The sequence below is a fragment of the Cucurbita maxima genome, unplaced genomic scaffold, assembly GCF_002738345.1.
Source record: "Cucurbita maxima cultivar Rimu unplaced genomic scaffold, Cmax_1.0 Cma_Scf00016, whole genome shotgun sequence".
NCBI classification, from domain to species: domain Eukaryota; kingdom Viridiplantae; phylum Streptophyta; class Magnoliopsida; order Cucurbitales; family Cucurbitaceae; genus Cucurbita; species Cucurbita maxima.
Genome location: NW_019272032.1, coordinates 3,979,003 through 3,989,890, shown reverse-complemented (window position 1 = coordinate 3,989,890; position 10,888 = coordinate 3,979,003). Strand labels below are relative to the sequence as shown.

Here is a 10,888-nt window from a genome sequence, read left to right as displayed (position 1 = left end):
TAATTAATGTAAAATTACTATGATTTGACTTTTTTTTTTTTTTTTTTTTTTTGGTATTCAATAAAATAATTTCATGCTTATATATTTAAAATTGGGTGAAGAAATTAGTTAACCAGGGTTTACGACAAAGTTGACCATAAGTTAGGGTTAGGGTTAGGGTTAGGGTTAGGGTTTAGTTCAAAGCCTAAAAGAAAAAGTTAAAAGGAAAAGTGGACTCTTTATCCCACCCTTGGACACCCATTTTCAATTTCTCTTTCCTCTTTTTCTCTCCCTTCAAAAAAATAAAAAATAAAAAAAAATAAAAAAAATAATCAAAAGTTGACTCTAACCTAATTGATGAATCCGCTACCATATAATTTTCCATTCATGTTTAATCCAAAGTTTCAAACTTTATAACAACCCAACTGTGTTAATTTAATTTAAGATTAAATTAGAGTTTTTAAATTTTTAATTTTAAGTCGAGTAAATCTTAATCAATAATTAGGTTCTAAAATCAAGAACCATGTCTTTTATATATATTTGTCATGGAATCTAATAATTCAAACACAAATTTAATCTTTTTTTTTAAAAAAAAATTGTCATTTAATGGCAATGTCTATATTTGAGGGTGTAATCCATTTGTTGAGAATAAGACAAAAATTTAAAAATAAATTGTTTATGTGCTATTTGATGCATCCAACCAATGGGATTTTAAATATAAATAAATAAATGTTTAATGAGTATAATTAATTATTTATTTGTGTGCAAGTTGCATTAAAACAAATCCAACTAGGGTTTGACCAATCAATATTCATTGCTTTTGCTTCAATTTTGTTTGGATTCATGGAGCTTATCGACATCCATTCAACTCCAAACAAAATTAAGTTAATTAGGAGCCTATTAATAATCCTTGTATTAATCCCAATTTAACCATTTGGTTAATGCATTAATCATCTTTTAAAAAATAAATAATATTTGATTTTAATTGAATTAAATACTTGTCAAAACATTATACTATACTCACGTTAGATTGCATTATATATATAAATAACGGAAATATAAAGCTAAATTCATGAATGGCATGTGTACAACCTTATTTCTTAGTATTAAGTGTAAATTTAATTACATTTTCCCCTCTAATCAAAGACTAATTTGAACCACTAAACAAACTTTGGCACAGATTCTTTTTCAGATAAGATTTTGTTTGCAGCAACCAACATTTATATTATAAAACTAATTATTAAATAAGCATTGGCTAGGGTTTTGCAACTTGTCAAAATCTAATAATGCCTACCTCAACATTCAAGCTGCAAAATATATTATTTTTTATTTAGGTGGGAAAAAAAAAACATATACATATCTATGTATCCTCGTACTAAATATTAATTTATAACCCTATGTTTTTTCTTTTAATTTAAACGAATTATAATAAATGTACACTTCTATTTATAATAACAAACCTTAGAACTTGTAATTTAATTTACATATATCAATTTGGGAGCATGAGGCATGTAGTGTAAGTGGAGCATCCCACCATTGTTCATATTTTTAGTATTTTAATGATATCCGTTGATCCCGTTTCTCTATTATTGTCGTATTCGTTATTTTCCACCTTTCATCACCTACTTTAAGTAGAGAAAGGGACGTTCTTTTTCGTGCAACTTTTAATAATTTAAGTGAGATGTATACACAATATGAACTCATAAAGCATGATAAATATACGTTTTTATTATATAAAAAAAATGCAAGTGGAGAGAGGTAGTGGGTTAAATGAATTGTCAAAACTGAAAAGAAAGGAAATTGTTTAGGTTTTGAGCATTGACTCCCAAATTAAATTAAATTAATAATAAAGAGATTAATTTGGCTTTTTTTTAAATAATGAACACCACACCAAAGCGTGAGGAGGAAGAAGGTGAGTGACATTCACGTGCAAATCCAGGTCACCACAGCCCCGAGAGTGGCAACCTATGGTTGTCGGCCACGAGGTGCCTGTCATTTTCCATTGGGAACCGCTCCGTTTCTCTAATTCTTCTCCTTAAATTCCGGGTGGTCCTCCAAAATCCATTCATTTCCTACTACCACGCTCTTTTCAAACCGCGTGAGCTTCAAACTCCCAAAAATTTCATCTTTTTTTTTCTTTTTTTTTTATTTACTTTTTTCAATAAAAATGAAATTCTTTGGGTATACTTATCTCCAACCCTAATCATAATATATATATATTTTTAAATCGTCCAGTGATAACGATAAATACAAGGCATCTAAATATTATTTTATTATCTAATTTATTATATTTAAACAGTATGACATGTGGTATCATTATTTAATTTTATCTGTTTATATCTATATATTTTTTAAAGATCAAACACTTAATTCGATAGCCATATGTAAGTGAATACACATATTTTTAAAAAAATTTAAAAGATAAAATTAATGATTTCAATAAAATATGCTATCCGAACCATTAGAAGAATAAAATGAAATGTCCAACTTTTGATTTAGGCGTCTATTTTTAAGTGAAAGGGAAGAAAAGAGGGAAAAGCAAGATGTCATTATTCTCGAGAAGAGAATGCACATAACAACACTTGTTCTTGTTTCACCAACAATAAGAATAACAACAAACTTAGCCTATTTAAAACATTGTCTATTATATGTATAAAGTCATCACAAATTACAAAAGTCAACGATGCCAGATAAATTCATATAATCGAGTCACATACCCATTGCGCTCTAATATTATAATAATCTCTATTTTTTTTTTAATTAAAAAAAGAAGATAAAGTTAATAATGATAGCTCGTGACTCTTAATCATTAGAAGACATAGTATCTATAATTAAACATTTCTTAATATATTAAGGAAGTTATTGGTGGGCTTTTGTTTCACCAAATAACGGCCCAATTTGTTGGCAGACTGCAGTTTAGATGGGCTTCCATGTTTTCTGATTGGGCCAATTCATGGGGTTTGATTCGGCCCATAATGAGCAAGTCATGGTTCATGGGCCACAACTTGAGGTGAAAGTGAAACCCATTATAGAGCCTGATCCAAACGCCGTGTAATTAAGAAATAATGAAAGATTAAATTTATAATTAAACAATTATTTTGGAGTGTTTAAAGTAACACTTGATCATAGTTTCAAAATAAAATTTCGAACAACACGAACCAACCGAACTTATGGGTCGAACGGAGAGAAACTGAGAAACGTTGAAGATTAAAAAGAAATATGGCCCCCATAAAATCATATGATAAGATTTTTTTTGTTCACCTAACATTTCATCGAAATGAATTTTTGTTCATTTCATTTAGCACTTTTAAGTTGTCATTGTCAACCTCCTCCACCCCTTTCCCCTGTTTAAATTTCAACCACATCAATTTTCCTTTTCCCTTTTCCTCGGTCCCCGCTATGTCCAAACTCGAACTAACTCAATAATCCTTACATATATATATCTTAGCCACTACTACTAGCTGATATTGTCTACTTTGATCGGTTACATATCGCCATCAATCGCACAGTTTTAAAACACATCTATTAAGGAGGAGTTTCTACACTCTTACGAGAAATACTTCATTCCCCTTGAATTGTTGAATTGTGGGTATTAATTTGGGATTATTAATGAATTGAAAACCTTGCTGCGAATCCAACTAGAAAACTTAAGGTAGCGTAAGAAGATCTTAGTTATATTGTGGTGGCATTCAACACAAGACGGCAGAAACAAGGGTTGTCTCTTTAAGACAACAAACACTAAGATTGTCATTTGTGTTTGGTTTTTTTCCATTTGAAGATGAGCTTTACCATGTGTTTTGAAAGCATGTCAGATTCAGAAATGGATTGATTAAGGAGGCGAAGAAGCCAAAGAACAAAAAAAGTTTAAATTTTTGGATGAATTTGGATGTTTGGGGTTGATGGGGTTTTGTCAAAAAATAGAGAGATGTGAGATATAGGGTTTTGAAGTTCAAAATTGATGAGAATATTGTCAATTTCTAGCTAAACTCCAAATGCGTTTGCTTAAGAATAATTTGGTGATATCACCGATTTGAGAGCTTCATTTTGTCTCCTTCCCCCCATTCCCCCTTTCATTTTAACTCAATCATGCCTATTTTATCTATTCATTGTCAGTTCACTATAATTGCCCTTTCCTCCATGGCTGCTCACCTTGACCTTCTCTTTCAATACTCTTCTTCTTCATTTCTTCCTCTTTCTCAAATTACTCGACACGGGCTGACTCCGAACAGTTTAAGCCCTATGCAAACGCCGGACGTTGTCGACGACGATGACTCGTGGGAAGTCAGGGCTTTCGCTGAGGACACCGCTGATGTCATGGGAACTACTTGGCCTCCTAGGTCTTACACTTGCACTTTTTGTAGAAGAGAGTTCAGGTCTGCTCAAGCCCTAGGTGGTCATATGAATGTTCACCGTCGCGATCGTGCTCGGCTCCATCAAGCCCCGTCGAACGCAATCAAACCCTTTTCCTCCTCCTCCTCCTCTTCTTCTTCTTCTTCTTCTTTGACCTCAAATTCTTTCATCATCCCGGCTCATGATTTTAATGGTGGAGGGTTGTGTGTTCTCTACCCATTCCCAAACCCTTACAACATTCGCTCACCCTCTTCTCTTTTCTCTATGTCCCATCATTCCTTCAACAACTTCATGCCCTCTACCTCGGCCTTTCCGATTCGTAATCACCGTGCCGGAGCGAGTAGTTTCCCTCAATCCTTGAGTGATGAACAAGCCATGGAAAGTAGCAACCAAGAGGTTGATCTAGAGCTCAGGCTTGGACAAGCTCCTTCAACTCAAACTCTCATGGAAAAGGGACACAAAATCTCTAATTTTGAAGCTGCGTGTCTGAGGAAGAGATCATCAGATTGATCAATTTGTAAGCCAATTTCTTTTTCTTTTTCTTTTTCTTTTTCTTTTCTTTTGGGGGGTTAAGTTTTTCCTGTTTGGGATTGAAATAAAATTCAAAAAAATAAAAAAAAATAAATAAATAAAGGAGGGGATTTTAATTCTGGAAGAATCTTATTGGGAAGAAAAAGAAAAATTAGGGTTTTGAGGTAAGGGACTGAACAAGAAAGTGTGCAGTGGAATGTCTTTTTCTAGGTTACAGATTTCAAGGTAAAAGTAAGCATCCTGAGCCTACATTTCCGTGGGGATTATTACTTCCATCATCCATGGCTTTTGTTTTATTTTCTTGTTTCTATTTTTTTATAATCAACATCATTCAATGAACCAATTAAGAAGCTCATCTTTAGGATCACTGTCTCAAACTGTGTTTTGAATTTGGAATTTTAGTTACATGAATTGGGTGTTTCTGTTTTACTCATCCATTTGGTTGGATTATGTGCAGAATTTGATCCCTTTTTGTTTTGGTTCTTAAATCAAGGGTTTAAGAACATTACATCATCTTCTTACTTTCAGATCAATATCAATTACTTGGTTTCAAGTTTCATGAATATAGCTCAAACATTAGATTACTTAGTTGAGGATATGTATAGTTCTTTGATGAAACCCTTTTGATAAGAAGAGCTAACTAAGAGTCTTGTAATCTTAGCCTTATGGAATGTGTACTCAAAATCTTGAGCCTAAGTTAAGTGGAAGAAACCATTGGAGAAGGATGTTGTATTTCTGTAAAGATTATTGGATGAGATCGCTCCGATGTGATTGGTTTTGTAATAACCATTCGATATGGATTCAAAAATTTGTATGTCTTATAATAACCACTAAATGCAGATTTGATATGCATTTTGTGATATCTCACGTTGGTTGGAGAGGAAAACGAAACATTACTTATAAAAAGATGTGGAAACTTCTCCTTAACATACGCGCTTTAAAATCGTGAGGCTGACAACGATACATAATGGATTAAAACAGACAACATCTTATAGCAGTAGACTTGGGCCGTTATAAATGTTATCAGAGTCAAACCCCTACAGAGAAGTGAGACAGCGAGGACATTGGCCCCGAAAAGGAAAACGAAACATTTCTGATAAGGATGTGGAAACCTCTCTCTAAAAGATGTGTTTTAAAACCATAAGGCTGATGGTGATATATAATAGGCTAAAACAAACAATATCTAATATGAATGAGCTTGAGCGGTTACAAATGATATCAAAGACAAATACTAGGTAGTGTGCCATCAAGGACGTGACACCTAAAGGGAGTGGATTGTGAGATCCCGAAACATTTCTTCTAACGATGTGGAAAACTCTTCATGACAGACACGTTTGAAAACTATGAGAGTAACGACAAAATTGGCTTGTTACACATGTATTGTTTCTCACCCTTAAGCAAGTAGATGGTCAGTCACATTCATAGATCTCATTGAAATAATTTGATGTATTATGGTCAGGATAATTAAAAAAAAAAAAAAAAATTGAATGTTAGAGGTAGTAAAAGAGAAGCAAGCAGGATAATTTGTGTTAAAAATGACTACAAACAGTGTACAAAATCTGTGTGTATGTATATATAGATCTGCTGTTATATAGCAGTATATGCAATTGATGAACACTTTAAAGAACTCCTTTTTAGTGTTAATATTACCAAAAAAAAAGACCCAAGTTTTGATTAAAATTTAATGAGATGATGAACATAAAGCATGATTGAGCAAGAAAAAAGGAAGAGAGAGAGAGAGAGAGACAGAGAAAGTACTAAACATAGCAGAGAAAGGAAAGGAAAGGAAGGCATGATAATACGAAATGGCACACGAGTGGAGAAAAAGAAAGACATAATTGGGGGTAAAAACAAGAAGGAAAAGAGGAGTTTTGTGCAGAATGTGTTGTGAGAAGTGTCGCTTTTAGAAAAGCAGAGATTTGTGGGGCGAAAAATAGAGAGCATACACCATGCACAAGGCGATGAAGCGATAAGGAAGAAGAAAAAATGATTACTGATTTTGGGTAACTTGGGAATTCGCGCCCCTCCCCCCTCCCATGCACTGACCACGACTTAACCTCAAACCCACTTCCCACACGCTTTCCCTTCCACCTTTCCCACTCCCGAATCTTTTTATAAATGATATCAGAGTTGGACATTAAATGGTGTGCAAGCGAAGACGTGAATTGCTAGATTACATAATGATTAAAGAAGAAAATAAAACAGACTATATCTACTGGCGATGGGTGGTGGGTTTGAGTTGTTCCATGATTTCAAACTCGAATAATTTGTATACCCCATTAGCAAGGGGAATCACGTAAAAGATCATCCAACCCCAAACTTGTCGACCTCACAAGTCCTACAAAACTCGAACTTATGGAAACGGTTAAAAAGGTTGAAAAAGAGAGGGAGTGGGGATGGATGGATGGAAGGAAGGAAGTAAATTAGGGTTGGGAGAAGAAAGAGAGGGGAAATGTGGGGGTAAAAAGAGAGGGAGGGGGACCAAAAGGAAAAGGAAGTTGTAATAACATTGAGACAGTGCAGAGCAGTGGTTCGGTTCGCTTCGGTTCAGTTAGGTTCGGTGTAAGCAGCGAGAAATTAAAAAGGGGTCATAACTCTATTTGGGGAAATGCATTCAATTTTAGGTTTAGGAATTTTCATGGGCTCCATCATACCTCATCAAACTCAGTACTTTCCCATATCTTTTTTTTAGCCTTTTGTTCAGTGGTCAAGTTATTAGCGCATTTAATCCACTGAATTTACCCTTTTTTTTTATTTTTTTTTTAATTTTATAGTAATAAGAAAAGGGAATAAAAACAAAGGTTTACTGGTTGGTGTACGGTGAAAATGGGGGAGCAAGTGGCCTCTCAGTTACATATCAGAAAGAGTGGTCCAAAACTTGATTAAAATCATTGCCTTTATTTTAACCCATATCAATCAGATTCCAGAAGAGTAGAGCAAAGAAAAGGCCATCCTCTAACCAAAGCCCACCACTCCAATTTGTCTGGACATTCGTTATGGTCGTGGGCGTACGCATCCGTTTTATGGTCCATTCAGATAGGCCCGCCAGCTGCATGCTCCTACCGCCTCAACCTCCCAACGCCAACGCTCAGCTTCCAACATATCCGCCTCAACCTCGCCATTGCCCACCTTGCAACATATCCACGTCAACCTCCCACCGTTTTAAAAGAGTCCGTGTCAACACATTACCCAATGTCTGTCTCTCCGACGTGGGATTTCGTAATCTTCTCTTATTAGCGCTAGCATTCTTGTTGCCACTCTGTGAACCTATCTGTAATAACTCATTCGTTAGCAAAGAGATTGCTAATTTCTGCTTGGGCTTAACAAGAAGGAAAAGAAAGGATAAGATTTTATTTTTAATTTAATTTATTTGTCATGTGAAACACTTTGGTTTAATATATATAATGTATTTAGTTTTAGAATTTCTCAAAATATTTTGGAACTTTGTTACTTTCCCAACTCCAATATATAATGTAATCTATTTAATTTTTTTTTTTCTATTTCTCCAATTTTATTTCTTTTAACTCATCAAAATCACATCGTATAATAAAGAATAATAGGATGAACATAGATGCATTGAAAATCGGTACGAAAATGTTGAATCGTGAATGGTTTTAAGTATGAACATAAATTTCCAAATCCCAAAACGATTCGTCACATGTTTCATATCTATATGTATATCTTATTTGTCTTCTTCTCATCTTTCTTTTATTCCTTATCTAACATTATTTTTTTTATTTGTCTTCACTCACATGTATTTTAAGAGACTCCCAAAAAGTCACCCAACAACTTTAACTTTGAAGTTCTTAGTGATTGAACCACAAAAAAGGAAGGTGGATAGTAACATTCAATTATTTTAAACATTTTTTTTTTCATATTTGATTTCAGTTCATTTATGTACTTCTCATTTATTTAAATGACACAATTTGTGAGATTAAACAAAATTAAAAACTATATCGAAACCTCTAGATCTGTAACGTTGTGTTTTATTTTTGAAGGGCTAATAACTCTGACGGTCGAGTGAACCCCACAAATAATTGAATTAAAAAAGGACCATTTTGTGGCACGTTACATTGTCACCAATTTTTTTTTCTCTTTCCATCCTTACAATAGAATAAGCTAAAGGTTATCACAAATGAAAAAGACAAAAGCAGTCGATTTGTAAGATAAAGATTTACATTAAATAAGGATATTGTATTTGTGGCACGTTTTCCTTTCATTTGAATTTTATCGAAGACTCCAAATCCAAGTTGCTATTGTAACTTTACGATCACTATTTGGCCTATGCACACGATGCTTCTCAACGTGGAACCTTAATTACGTCTCTTATTTTTTATAGTTAAATTTACAAATTTAATTTTACTTACCGTCATCGAGAAATCAAAATAAACTTCATAAATGGCGAAAAAATGGAGAAAGCACTTTTGAGATAAGGTAACTAAACATGAATAAAATGGGTCTCTTGAAAAATATACGTTATCAAATTACAATATTAGTAAATTTTATCATAATTTTTAAATTTTAATTTTCTCTGAATTTAAAATTAAAGATAGAGGTTCCTTTTATAAAAAATATTCTTAAAAATATAATAATTAGATGTTAAAAATAGATAAAAAGAACAAAATAGGAATGACGTGTAAAATAAAAATGTAATAATATATATGTTTTTTCGTTTATATATTTCACGAATAAATATTCTTAAGATAAACGTTTTAAAACTATGTGTAGTAGGTCAATAACGGAATTGCTTTATTTTTTTAATATTTAATAAAAATAATTTAATATAAATATGTAGTATTTGCTTTATATAATTTCTTCCCGACATTCCTTTCTTCACAATAGGTAAGGACATTTTTCTTTAAATTCCAGCCAAATTAAATTAATTCAAAACATCATATGATTTAGTTGTTATTTTGGTCCTCATTTATTATTATTATTATCGTCTTTTTATAAGAATTTACAAAAAGTTATGTTGAGATGATGTGAAGGAATGAATCTCGTAAAAAAAAAAAAAAAAAAAGATTTTATGGTCGGAATTGTTTTTACGTTTATATTATTTTTTGTGAATAAAATTTTAAATATTTTATTTTAATTTCAAAAATATTGGTATTGATTTTTAAATAATAATAAAAAATAATTAATAAAGTCACATGTCAAAATAACAATAATAACAATGGGATCGGGTATTATCCCTCCCTTGCGTTCTGTTTTTCAGAAGAAATCGTAGTCGATACGTCTCCTTGTTGGCCTATAAATACTCCAAAAAAACGTAAACGATTCTGTGTGCAAATCTTTATTGTTTGAAAAGAATCACAGCCATGGGTTCCAATGCATCCGTCAAAGACATTCTGGGTGAGCTCGAGAAGGGAAGCTACATTTCTCTACTCTCCAATCTAATCAGCGAGTCCCAGCACGTCCAGAACAACCCACCAGACCTCGTTCCCAAAGAGGATTTGGTTGGCGCTCACGTCCGTGAAGTTCTCGATCCATACAGCACTGAAAATGGTGGACCCTTGATCATTAAACAAGTCAGCTACACTCCCGGCCGTGGACATTTGATCATTCGCTACCCTGGCGCCGACTCTGCCAAAGTAGTCTCCTTCGTTGGGAGTCACATGGATGTCGTCCCTGCCGATCCCAGCGCTTGGGTATTCATTCTCCTCGTGCTTTTTTTCTTCATTCTCCATGTCTCCATTTGTTTTAACTATAACCCATTTGTTTATACATACAGACATTTGACCCTTTCTCGTTGAGTATCTCTGGAGATCAACTTCGTGGCCGTGGGACTACTGACTGCCTCGGACATGTTGCCCTGTTAACTGAACTTCTGAAGAAACTTGCACAAACTAAATTAAAGCTCAAGAACTCTGTTGTTGTTATATTCATTGTGTCTGAAGAGAACAGTTCAATCCCAGGGATTGGAGTAGAACAACTCTGGAAAGATGGGTACTTCGATGATTTAAAAGGAGGACCTCTGTAAGTCATTGCTCTTCGAAGACACTCTTTTTTTTTTTTTTTTTTTTTTTTT

At 33.4% G+C, this 10,888-nt stretch overlaps 2 protein-coding genes across 2 annotated transcripts in view; both read left to right on the top strand.

Moving 5' to 3' along the window:
* Nucleotides 1-4,116: 4,116 nt before the first annotated feature.
* Nucleotides 4,117-5,132, top strand: LOC111491029 (transcriptional regulator SUPERMAN-like). The gene has a single exon (XM_023139751.1). The coding sequence runs from the start codon at nucleotides 4,117-4,119 to the stop codon at nucleotides 4,837-4,839; it is 723 nt and encodes a 240-aa protein (XP_022995519.1). The 3' UTR covers nucleotides 4,840-5,132.
* A 4,990-nt stretch (nucleotides 5,133-10,122) lies between these two features.
* LOC111491024 (acetylornithine deacetylase-like) overlaps nucleotides 10,123-10,888 on the top strand; it is a 2,326-nt gene continuing 1,560 nt past the window's right edge. Inside the window, exons 1-2 of the mRNA XM_023139742.1 lie at nucleotides 10,123-10,508; nucleotides 10,592-10,836. Of these exons, the coding sequence (XP_022995510.1) occupies nucleotides 10,179-10,508; nucleotides 10,592-10,836 (575 nt within the window). The 5' untranslated portion in view covers nucleotides 10,123-10,178. The remainder of the gene's footprint in view (nucleotides 10,509-10,591; nucleotides 10,837-10,888) is intronic.

What these genes read in the sequence shown, in the direction of transcription:
- LOC111491029 (XM_023139751.1), top strand. Translation starts at nt 4,117, where the DNA reads ATGGCTGCTCACCTTGACCTTCTCTTTCAATACTCTTCTTCTTCATTT.